The following is a 12,142-nucleotide window of genomic DNA, read 5'->3' as shown; positions in this document are numbered from 1 at the left end:
GAATAATATTCTTTGGCACGTACACACCAAGATTTGTTTATCCACTCGCCCGTGGATGGGCGTTTGGGTTGTTGCGAATAATGCTGCTGGGAACTTTGTGCATATAAGGACTTGTTGGTGCATAAGGACTTGTTGGAGTACTTGTGTTCAGTTCTCTCGGGTACATACCTAGCAGTGGGGTTGCTGGGGCATGTAGTAGCTGTGCTTACCTTTTTGAGGACTCCCCAAACTGTTTCCAGAGTTTTATGTTCCCACCAGCAGTGTATGAGGGTTTCAGTTGGTCCAAGACCTCATCAACGTTTGTTATCATCTGTTTCTTTTTTTAATGTTTTTATTTATTTTTGAAGGAGAGAGAGAGCATGAGCGGGGGAGGAGCAGAGAGAGAGGGAGACCTAGAATTTGAAGCAGGCTCCGGGCTCTGAGCTATCAGCACAGAGCCAGATGTGGGGCTCAAACTCACGAACTGTGAGATCATGACCTAAGCCGAAGTCGGACGCTTAACCGACTGAGCCACCCAGGCACCCCGGTTATCATCTGTTTCTTTGATAACTATCGTAATGGGTGTGAAGTGGTATCTCAGTGTGGTTTTGCTGTGAATTTCCTAATGACTAGTGATGTTGTGTTTGTTGGTCACTTGTATAGCTCCTCTGGGGAACTGTCTATTCATGTCCTTTGCCTGTTTGTAAATCATTGTCTTTAAAAAAAAAAAACAACTTTTTTTCATGTTTATTTATTTTTGAGAGAGAGAGAGAGAGAGCGTGAGCAGGGGAGGGGCAGAGAGGGAGACACAGAATCCGAAGCAGCCTCCAGGCTCTGAGCTGGCAGCACAGGGACCCACGTGGGGCTCGAACCCACAAGCCGTGAGATCATGAGCTGAGCCGAAGTTGGACGCTCAACCGGCTGAGCCACCCAGACACCCCAATCATTGTCTTTTTTTTCAACGTTTATTTATTTTTGGGACAGAGAGAGACAGAGCATGAACGGGGGAGGGGCAGAGAGAGAGGGAGACACAGAATCGGAAACAGGCTCCAGACTCCGAGCCATCAGCCCAGAGCCTGATGCGGGGCTCGAACTCCCAGACCGCGAGATCGTGACCTGGCTGAAGTCGGACGCTTAACCGACTGCGCCACCCAGGCGCCCCTACACCCCAATCATTGTCTTTTTGATAAGTTCCTTTTCTGCCGTGATTAAGTCACAACTGTTTCTATGTTTCTATTGCTTACAACCACAATAGAAACTGTGGCTGCTACACTTCTCTCCGTTCATGACCCCGGGCCACACTCCCACCTCCAACCAGCAAAGCAACTCAATGTTCACACATAACAGCGTGCAACTGGGTAGGGGTGCATTCTGGACGCTAATGATGGCACCTGCCAGTCTTCACCTGCCCCCACAGCCGCTCTCACCACTGAAGGGAGAGGAGGGCGACGGGGCCATAACCCACCCCAGTTCCGATAATCACAAAGAAAGCGGGAACATGTAGGGGCGGGCACGGTGAATACAGGGACAGGGTGTGGGCAGAAGCGCAAAGCCGACAGAGGCAGCGGTGAGGGGGAGCTGGAACAGGAAGTTAGGGATGCAAACAAGGCTTCCAAATCTGTGCATCACTCAGGGGCTAACACCACAAAACTTCCAGAGGGTGGTCTGGGTCATCTGGGTGAGCAGGGAAGGGACTGGGGTCGGGGGTGGGCAACCAGCAGGAAAGCCTCAGGCACCCTCTGGTATTCCCAGGATCATCCTGACTCGGCTAGATTCCCCTTCAAAACAAGCAGGCACAAGTGATTCATAACTTAGTTTAATCCTTTGTGGGGTGCACCCTGGGCAGTGAGGAGCCCCCATCTGCCCCACAGGGTCCGGCAACACACCGAGGAGAGTGGTCTCTTCTGACTGCCGGCCCGGGGCGCCTGACACCCATCTTCCCAATGAAAGCAGGCTGAGGGGCCCCAGCCCTCTCTGGGTCTGACTTGTGCCCCCTGCCTCACTTCCCACAGGGTCTGCGACCTCTGTGGATGTTGGGCTTGCAGCCCTGGCCTGGCCCTTGTTCCAGGCAGGTCTGCAGATGGGCACACAGGGCTGTGCCTCGGGAGGCTGGCAGGGGAGAGGCCTGGCTGAGTCTCAGGGTCCCACGGCCCACCGGGACATGTGCTCCTCCGCTGGAAAGGAAGCCGAACCGAGCGAGGGTCAGTGGCAGCCCAGGCAGTCCTCGGATGGGGACCTTCCTGTAGCTGGCCCTGAAATGGTTATCGTGCCCAGATGGAGCTCCAGACCTTTCCAGCAGGTGTTGCTGGGGGCCGGTTCTGGGCCAGGTTTCACCCCTGTTCCCCACTGTCGTTCACTGGGCCCTAGGGAATCAGGAACACCAGTGAAACCAACAGGTCCCCAGGCAGCAGCTTTAGTGACAGGAGGAAAGGGACCTTGGAGAGATCCTTGGCCAGGCTGTATTCCAGTCCTGCTGCTGTGCAGACGAGCTAAACCGGGCCCTTCTTCCTCTCTGGGCTTCAGGGGCCCGCAGGTACGACAACACCCCGAGCAGGACATCCCCGGCGGCTCTGCACGCTCAGACTCTCTCTGGGCCTGTGACCTGGCTATCCTAGTGCCTGCAGCGGACCAGCAGGGACCTCAGAGGACAGGGACCCGGAAAGGGGAGGTGTGAGAGGGCCCTTACCAAACTGGCAGATGTAACGGTTCCGGGTTTTACAACGTTGGTCATTCCAGTTGAAGGCGGCTGATGCCTGCAGCTCCACGCAGTTGCCAAACCTGCCAGGCCAAGATGTCAGGTGCTCAGGGTGGACGGACAAAATTAGGAGCCTGGGGCAGGATTAAATCTTCCTCCAGGGGCGCCTGGGTGGCTCAGTTAAGTGTCCGATTCTTGGTTTCAGCTCAGGTCATGATCTCATGGATCGTGGGATCGAACCCCGTGTCTGGCTCCTCACTGACCGTGCAGAGCCTGCTTGGGATTCTCTCTCTCTCCCTCTCTCTCTGCCTCTCCCCTGTCCTGCTCATGAGCATGCGCTCGCTCTCTCCTCTCTCAGAATAAATAAATAAACCTTAAAAAAAAATCTTCCACTCCAGCAGGCCACCTGTGTCTAAGAAGCCTAGGTGCCTCCAGCCCACATAAGGGGCTTCTGGGAGCAAGACCCACCCCCAGGCTCCCATGTCTGCCACTCAGGCCTCTGTAGCTCTTCTCAGGGGAGCTGGGAGGTCTCGGCAAACCCCCTACCTGGGCAGCAACTCCCCCTGCCCAGTGCCAGCACTCAGCCATGCCAGCCGGTGGGGGTGAAGGTAGGACCTGGAACAGTCAGGCCCATGTCCTTCCTCCCAGCAGGGAGAGGGTGTGCCTGAGAACCCAACCGGAACAGTGTCCTCTAGGTGACAGAGCAGGGGCATGGGCCCGGCTGCCATCAATGAGGTCGAAGGACATGGGCCAGATTTTTGGAGCCCTTAGTCCACACAGCCTGACTTCCTCTACCCTGCCCCCCGCTTGCCCTGGGCATTCCTGGGCTCTGATGACCGGGGCAGGGCCGCCTAACCAGAAGGCCCTCCGTACAGGCTGGCTGGGGGATGGGCGTGTGCAGGACTGGATGCAGGTGGGTGGATTGCTAAAGACCCCAGAATCAGGGTGTTGATGTAGGCAGAGGAGTGTGGTGGTGGGGGACAGGTGGAGATAATGGAGGGCTGAGAGGACAGCTGAAGGAACAGTGGGGATGGATGGATGGATGGATGGTTGGATGGATGGATGGATGGATGGAGCCTTCTAGAGCTCCCTCTCCTTTATGTAAGCCCCGAGATGCTGGGCTGTGGCTCACATCAGCTGTACCCAGACTTCCTGGGCCCCGGGTAAGGCCCAGGCCCTCACAGGGCTCAGCCAGGCAGCAAGCTGGGTGGAGGTTATTCAGTGGCATCTGAGGGCTCAGCAAGCGGTCCCGCGTGAGAGAGGGAGCCCAGAGGAGGGAGGGCGCTCCAGACTCACCCCTGGTTGTCAGGCTGCCCAAAGGCGAAACTGGTGAATGACTGGTGCTCCCCGGTGGTCCAGCGGAAGGAGTCCTTAGTGGTCTTGTAGGTGAGCCCTGGGCCCCAGCAGCTGAGGTTGGCCCACCAGCCCTGGGCCCCACTCAGAGCCCAGGCTCCCTGAGAGGAGCGCCCCCGAGCTTGGAGCCTGCTGCCTAATGCCTGTCCTTAATCACCTTCCCAGCTCTTTCGGCCCCCAGGGGCTCTCCCCCTCCCTCTTGTCAGTGCTCCCCACAGGGAAGGAGGTCGCCAGCCCCGTTCCGGGTCCTCGGCCCTCATCACACCCTTAACCATCTGCTGGGGGAGGTTTTGCAGCCCAGATTCCTGCACCCCCAACCAGCCAGGCACTCACCGATCCAGAAGTTTCTGGTCTCAAAGTCGCTGTCGGTCACCTCGTTGGTGGTCTCCAGGTGGCCCAGGTAGAAGGCGAGGATGTCCTGAACTTTCTGGCTCTCAATCTGGGCTAGCACCCCGCCCTTTCCCTGTAACCCCCACTCCACGTCACACTGGCAGGGCCCCAGAGCTCAGGCCGGCCCTTCCTACCCATCCCGACACCCCGAAGTGGCCAGGGACATCTTCTCCCCTGCCCCACAGCCTCCTGCTTCTTAGAGTAGGGGTCCCCCTTCCTCTCCCCTGCCTGCATCTCCTCTCTCTGTGCACAGGGGCCCAGACTGGCAGGGCCCTGACCTCGGGAAGGTTTTGTTTCATCTGTTCAGTGTCTTTAATACGTTTGAATTGGTTGCCGACATTAATAAATCTAGCGATGCCCATGAAAATCTGAATTGCTGGTGCTCTTGAAAAATCCCAAGTTCTGACCTCTGTGAACTCCTACACCTATGTGACAGCCAGTAGCTAGGACTGAATCAGGACGGCTCCTGAGGTGGGGGTTGGGCAAGGGCTCACCCCTGGGTCCCTCAGCTCATTAGGTGACCTCCTGGCTCCCATGGGCCTCTGAGTAACCCTGCTTTACACTAATGACCAGAGTCAGGTCAGAAGAAGTCAAAGGAGCCACTTCTCAGTCCCAGCTCCCTCCACTGAGACCCTTACTGGAGACCCTGGGGGTCCCTGGGAAGGCAGGGGTCAACCATCACCTGGCATTTCATCTTGGCTCCGTAGTAGGTGTCTGCCTCTGAGGACACCATGAAGCAGTCTCCGTCGATCCTCAGGTCACAAGTGTGGAAGGGGAAGAGCACCTTGGCTGGGGACAGGGGGGCCTGACTGTGTGCGTGGGGACCTCAGACTCATTACGCCTCGCTCCCTGCCGGGGCGCCAAGCTCAAGAAGTCCCTTCCCCTTCCTCTGGCCACCCTCTCCAAGCCGGAGAGTGGTTGGGAGTCAGTGTTGTGCTGGTGAATGTGTAACAGTCGGCTTGCTTTCAAAGACAAAAAAAAGATACATAGAATTTGCCAATCTGTGCGGTGCAAATACCCCCACCAGGGACAATTTCAAGGTACCAATGTGATGTCACCGAGCAGGGAGTTGGGAAGAGATGTGCACAGTAGACTCCTGGGAGGCGGTCCGAGCTGGCTCCAACGCTCTGCTGCTGAGGGGGTCCCTGGGGTGTGGCCTGGCTCATCGGGGGACCTTGGGGGCAGGACTTACTGGCACACTGGGCTCCCCCATAGCCGACGTCACAGACGCAGGAACACTCCTCGTCCCGAAACCGGCCATGAACGCACTCCACGCTGCACCGCACTGCCAGGGCAGGCGGGGAGGAACAGAGCTCAGCCCGCAGCCCCGGGACCCCACGCTGCCTCTCCCAGGCCTCGGAGTGTGGGGAATGGCCACCTGCGGCCAGCACGCCCCTCAGGGACGGAACCCGTCCCGGCTTCGACTGCTGCTACTCTTGGTTTGATCTCCATTGTAGAGAGAAGCAAATTGGGGTTTGGGAGGGGGACCTGCCCATGGTCACCGAGCTGGGAGGGGGACACTGGGAGGAGAGTCTATTTCTAGATCCTGATAATGTCCTCCTGCTACCATCCACGGCCTAAGGGCCAGGTCGGAATCTACTCTGAATCCCCTACAAACCTCAGGGTCTGGCCGGCGGTGCTCAGGCTGTTTGTTGAATGACTATATGCAGTGACCGGGTCAGCAAGTACCTGGTCAGCACCCACCAACTCCCTCAAGACTCTCTCCAAACACTTTGAGTGAGTGCAACACGGCCCCTGGACACCCACGCAACACCGTGTGTCCCCCCACCCCCTGAGGCTGCCTGCATGTGCCCTGGGCCCAGACTTCACTCCCTGGGTGATCTGGAGCTCCACGTGCCCCTCACCTTGGCAGTATCTGCCTGTGTAGCCAGGGGGACAATGGCAGTGGCAGGTGCTGATGTTGAGACGTCCGTGGTTCCGGCAGCTCATGCGACATGGGTTCCTGGGGACCTCTGGTCAGGCGAGGTTGGAGCTCTGAGAGGGAACCTCCTTCAGGCAGCCCAGCCAGGTGCCTCCCGGGTGCTAAGGGCCACGGCTTGGAGGACAGTCCTACAGGACGCTGCCACCCTCCACGAGGATCACCACATCAAGCTCTCTTGTACCACTGACCCAGCAGGAGGCGGGCGGGGCGGGGCACTTACCACAGAGCCCCCCTGCGTGGTCCCAGGCTTTGAAGCAGCCTGAGACGCTGGCTGTGCAGAGAGAGCACCAGGAGCCCTTCTTATAGGGGGCGATTGTCTTCCCGTTTAGCTCCCAGTTGCCTCTGTGAGAGTAAGCACCAGAGAGGGCTACAAGGGCCTGGCCTGGGGAAAGGGCCTCGGTCCCTTCAGCTCCTTCTGGCCCGGCCAGGGAGTCAGGGAACAGGGAGGTGACAGGGAGGTGTCCTAGGAAAGGAAAAAAATGGCCTCCGAACTAATGCTAATGCTCCATACTTCAACCGGGCACAGCGGAACAGTGCCTCCAAGGACGGGCATCTGGGAAGCCACATTCTGCCTGGCCGGGCTCGTGAGTGCTGCCCACTTCCACACCCTCTCCCTTTCCTTCTTTCTGTGAGGGTGCAGACCAAGGGGCAAAGGCCTTGTGAGTGGGTGGGTGAGCGTTTTACCCTGGGAGGACGTACCCTCCACCCCACAACGCAGCGGTGGGCGCTTACCCGGGAGAATAGGCGCAGACGAAGGCTTCAATCTCCGCCTGGGCCCCAGAGCAGGGCTGCCGCCCGCAGCCCAGTTGGCTCGAGGTGGCCCACACGAGCTGCAGGAGACATAGTGGCTCAGACCATCATCACGGCCCCCCCACCCCCAGTCTTCTGGGGGCCAACGGCACTGACGATGCCTGTCTGGGGAGGGGAGATGCAGCCTCTGCCCCAAACCAGACAGAAAGACAACTCCATCACCTCCCAGGGCCTCAGCAGTGGCAGCTGGGCTGGGCAGGGTTATGAGGACAGGTGGGAATAGCCTAGGAAGGCTGTCTGGGTGGGGGGAGTGGAGGGGTTTCAGTCAGCAGATACCTGAAGAAAGGAGAGAATCGTGGGTGGGTGGAAGTGGCAAAAGAAAGTCTTGGACAGGGCTTCTGGGTGACTCAGTCGTTAGGGGTCCAACTCGATCTTGGCTCAGGTCACGATCTCATGGGTATGCGAGACAGGGTCCCGCCTGGGATGTGGGCTGACAGCAGCACAAAGCCTACTTGGGATTCTCTCTCTCCCCCTCTCTCTGTCCCTCCTCCACTTGCACTCTGTCTCTCTCTCTCTCTCTCTCTCTCTCTCTCTCTCTCTCTCTCAAAAAAAAAAGAAGTCTTGGACATCAAAGGTCTTGTGACCGATTGCACAGATGGCTACAACCCTTCACTCCTTCCTACAGCTCACGCTTAAATGTGCTCTTTTGCATCATGAGGAGGACTCTCTTTTCCAGCTTGTCTCTGGCTGGCCCTGTGGCTTGCGTGGGCCAACGGAATGCAGAAGAAGTGATTTTGAGCCAGTTTTGAACCTAGGCCTCAGGAGACCCCACAGGCAGAGGTGAGCCAGCTGAGGCCACTCTAGACAGCCAGCTCCCAGAAAATCAGCCAAGTGATTGCCCTTGCACGTGGGCCCCACCAAGGCCAGAAGAACTTCCCCACTGGGCCCAGCTCAGGTTGTCAACCTGCAGAATCACAGGATGCTAAACTTGTGGGTAGTGTATCATACGGCAAAAGCTGGTAGGTGTAGGTCTCGGATAGTACTCCAAACTTAGATTTAAAATCTTGAAATCAGCGATAACTTGGAAACAGCGCAGGAATAGTTCAACTCCTGCAGCATTTAAAATGACAACTGTGAAATAGGGAGACACAGACATGTAGTCATATATATGTACCCAATAATTAGAGAACGTACATTCTCTTTAGGGATGCACGGAGCTTTTGCAAACATTGACCCCCCTCCCTAAACCACAAAGCAAGATTCAACAAAGACCAAAGGAACAATAGCCTATGGGCTGCATTCTATAAATACAATGCAATAAAATATCGAGTAAATAGCTTAGAAGTAAGGGAAAGGAGAAAACATAGAAAATTTAAGCATACACTTCGAAATCAAAGATATCATGATGGAAAATAGGAAACATGTAGAAATGAAAAATCACTGAACAGCAAAATTCACGGGATACAGCTAATGAAGTTTAGAGGGAAATTCATAGCTTTAAATGAATTTAGCAGAAATGGAAAGACTTAAAAATTAATCAAGAATATAAAAAACAATAGGGCTGCCTGGGTGGCTCAGTCAGTCAAGCATCCAACTTCGGCTCAGGTCATGATCTCACGGCTTGTGAGTGTGAGCCTGGCGTTGGGCTCTGTGCTGACAGTGTGGAGCCTGCTTAGGATTCTCTATGTCCCTCTACCTCTCCCCTCTTGCTTGCTCTCAGAAAAAAATAAACATTAAAAAATATTTTTAAAAAAAGAATAATAAACTGAATAAAGTAGGAGAAAGTAAATAATAGGGGCGCCTGGCTGGCTCAGTCAGAAGAGCAAAGGACTCTTGATCTTGGGGTTGTGAGTTTGAGCCCCATGTTGGGTGTAGAGATTACTAAAAAAATTTTTTAAACTCTTAAAAAGCAAATAATAAAAATAAGAGCAGAAATTAAAAAAAAAAAGAAAAAAGGCTAAAAATCAAAAAAAGATCATTTGTTCAAATAGACACAGCTCTGGCAAGACTGGTAAAGAATGAGAGAGAAGGCAGAGATAAAGCTGAAAAGTTTGAAAGGACCTAGCTACAGACACAGTAAATCTTTTTAAAATCCTTGTCTAATTCTAGTTTTAAATCTCTGTTAAATACTGAACAATTCTGACCAATAAATTGGAAAACATAAAATGGACAATTTTCTAGAAAACAGAACTCGGCAAAACTATCTCAAGAAGAAGGAGAAAATCTGAAATGGTCTCTGACCATTTCTAAAAGTTGAATCAGCAGTTAAAAATCCACACTTACAACGCATATACACACAAAACAGCCCCAAAACAGAACAAGGTCCAAATAGTTTTACAGGAGAGTTACAGCAAATATTATAGGAACTATTCCAGGAAAGAGAAAATGAGGCAAAATTTGCAATTCATTTTATGAGGTCAGGGTAGCATTGCTCTAACCCAAGTAAGGGCAGTATGAGAAAAGGAAATCAGAGGTCAATTTCAATATCAAATAATAATTAGCAAAGCAGATCTAGCAATGAATTAAAAACAACAGGGGCACCTGGTGGGGGGGCTCAGTCAGTTAAGGATCTAACTGCTGATTTTGGCTCAGGTCATGATCTCATGGTTCATGGATTTGAGCCCCCATCAGGCTCTGTGCTCACAGTGTGGAGCCTGCTTGGGATTCTCTGTCTCCCTCTCTTTCTGCCCTTCCTTTGCTCACTCTTTCTCTCTCAAAAATACATACATACATATTTAAAAAACAACAACAGTAACAACAACAACACACACACACTGCATTACATTATTTCACATTACATGACATGCCAAGTTGGCAAATATTCAAAATATTTAACAACCAGTAGGCATGGGTACTTGCCAATCAGAACAGACACTGGGCTGAAGGAGGATCCTGGGACCCAATACTGTGCCAGGAATTCATTCTTTGCCTCTAGATCATGGGACAGATTCTAGGGGTCTCAGGGAAGAGGCTAGGCCAGGTGCATTCTGGGAACTTGGGGCAGCTACTGTTTACTAATACATCAGTATTTTAGCATTTGCATAACTGTTATAGCATATAGTGTGTAGATGGAGAATTTTCCTTTCAAAACTTTTCTATAAAGCCATAATTAAAATATGATTTGTGTGGGGATAAACAACAACAAAACAACAGAATAGGACCAATAACTCAGCAAAAGACTTACGGGCTGATGTGAGCTTGGTATATGACTGAGGTGGCATTATGAATCAGCAGGGAAGGATTCAATACTCAGTAGAGGATGCTTATTTGGAAAGACAATAAAATGAGATCCTATACCACACCTGCATGAAAAATTCCAGGAGGCATAATGACATCAATATGAAAAAGGAAAGCTTTGGAAGAAAAGATATTTCTGATGTCAGAGTGGAAAAGGATTTCTTAAACATGATACTACAAACAGATGAACTATACATTAAACTGAGAAAATGGATTAATACTAAAATCTAAAAGGTCTTTCATATAAAATATAAGATACACAAAGAAAAATATAAGCCCTATGCTAGGAAAAAATGTATATCCGTATGACCAACAGAAAGCATAAAAAATGTAGAAAAGATGCTTGAAAATTAGTAAGAAAAAGATGCACCGTGTTATAAAAATGGGCAAGACATTTGAACAGGTAATTAACAAAGCAGGTAATATGCTCAATTTCCAATTAAAAATCAAGTGAGGAAGCATTTCACAGCCTCGAGTTGGTCAAAATCAAGGAGCCTGGCAATACTGGGGAAGCGAGAACTGACTTGTAGATAGGAGTACAGTTGGCATGGCCACTTTGGCAATAACTCATAAGGTCGTAGTTGCATGCTATGCTATGACCTGGCCATTCACCTTCTAAATGCATCCTAGAGAAACTCTGGACACATATGCACGAAAGGAGCTGAAGTAGGCTTTGTGCATTGTGGAAGTACTTTTATTTTTTTTTAATTTTTTTAAAGTTTGTGTTTATTTGTTTTGAGAGAGAGAACACAAGCAGGGGATGGGCAGAGAGAGAGAATCCCAAGCAGGCTCCGTGCTGACAGTGCATTTGACATAGGGCTTGAACTCACGAACTGAGATCATGACCTGAGCCAGAATCAAGAGTCAGGCGCTCAACCAACTGAGCCATCCAGGTGCCCCCAGAATGACTTTTAATAGTAAAAAAGTAGAAATAACCTAGATGCCTATAAATTGCAGTTTATTCATAGTGAACCACCCATGTGTATCTGGGTCAATGGAAGTAAATCTTAGAAACATGGTCTGGGGTGGTAAACAAAACACACACACAGAGCGCTCATACGGGACTTAATAACACACAACCCACTTGCAAAAGCTGTAAAGGTATGAAAACACTTAGACATGCAGTAAAAGTATTAAAAATGCTTTGGCTTTGCCTGTGTTTTTCAGTGCTGCACCCTAGCGCCTAAACAATGCCAGGTACATAAAATAAAACAAAGGAAATGTGCTTGGGACGGATCCACCTGGATCTCAGGAAGGTCACCCACCTCTGGGGAAGGACAGAGGAAAGAGCAGGAGTAGGGCTTCAGTTCTGTTGTTTTTTTCTTCAGAGATGAGAAACAACCATAGTTAAACATTTTCTAAATCTGGGTAATGGGTAAAAGGGAGTCCATTATTTGATGTTTGAAATATTTCATATTTAAAGCTGAAAAAGTAAAACTATACAACTCGGGTGGAAAGTGACCACCAATTTCAGGACGAACGGTAGCCCTTCTGAGCTGCCCCCAGTGGCCCAGGGGCCTTGGAGCCAGGCGCACAGCCTCACCTGAGTGTAGTGGGTGCAGGTGGCATTGGGGGCACACTCGGCTGCTGTGTAGCTGTACCGCTGCCCCTCTGCGAACCACAGGCCCACCACGTGGACGAAAGATGCTGAACCCACGGGCAGCAGCTGCACGTTCCAGCCCACTTGCTGCGTGGCTCGAGGTGCCGATGCAGACTTCGGGGCTGGGGCACCACAGAGAGCCGCCTTGGCCTGAGCCCATCGGGCCAGGCTCTCACTCCAGTCCTGGGGGCAGCAC

General features: G+C 52.1%; 1 protein-coding gene across 5 annotated transcripts in view; it reads right to left on the bottom strand.

Moving 5' to 3' along the window:
- Nucleotides 1–12,142, bottom strand: part of LOC125153647 (C-type lectin domain family 18 member A-like) — a 42,807-nt gene that overhangs the window by 7,364 nt on the left and 23,301 nt on the right. For 2 of the 5 annotated variants that reach the window (XM_047837016.1, XM_047837018.1), the window contains 9 exons: nt 11,890–12,129; nt 7,092–7,189; nt 6,580–6,701; nt 6,283–6,390; nt 5,610–5,702; nt 5,100–5,206; nt 4,361–4,490; nt 2,666–2,757; nt 1,780–2,153 (listed from right to left, as the gene is read on the bottom strand). In XM_047837016.1, the coding sequence (XP_047692972.1) occupies nt 1,791–2,153; nt 2,666–2,757; nt 4,361–4,490; nt 5,100–5,206; nt 5,610–5,702; nt 6,283–6,390; nt 6,580–6,701; nt 7,092–7,189; nt 11,890–12,129 (1,353 nt within the window). In that variant the 3' untranslated portion in view covers nt 1,780–1,790. Of the gene's footprint in view, nt 1–1,779; nt 2,154–2,665; nt 2,758–3,970; nt 4,068–4,360; nt 4,491–5,099; nt 5,207–5,609; nt 5,703–6,282; nt 6,391–6,579; nt 6,702–7,091; nt 7,190–11,889; nt 12,130–12,142 lie in introns of those variants that run through there. The other 3 variants (XM_047837019.1, XM_047837017.1, XM_047837020.1) reach the window with 3 other exon arrangements.

This window comes from Prionailurus viverrinus, chromosome E2, assembly GCF_022837055.1.
Source record: "Prionailurus viverrinus isolate Anna chromosome E2, UM_Priviv_1.0, whole genome shotgun sequence".
Classification (NCBI taxonomy): Eukaryota; Metazoa; Chordata; class Mammalia; order Carnivora; family Felidae; genus Prionailurus; species Prionailurus viverrinus.
This window is presented reverse-complemented; position numbering and strand designations above follow the sequence as displayed.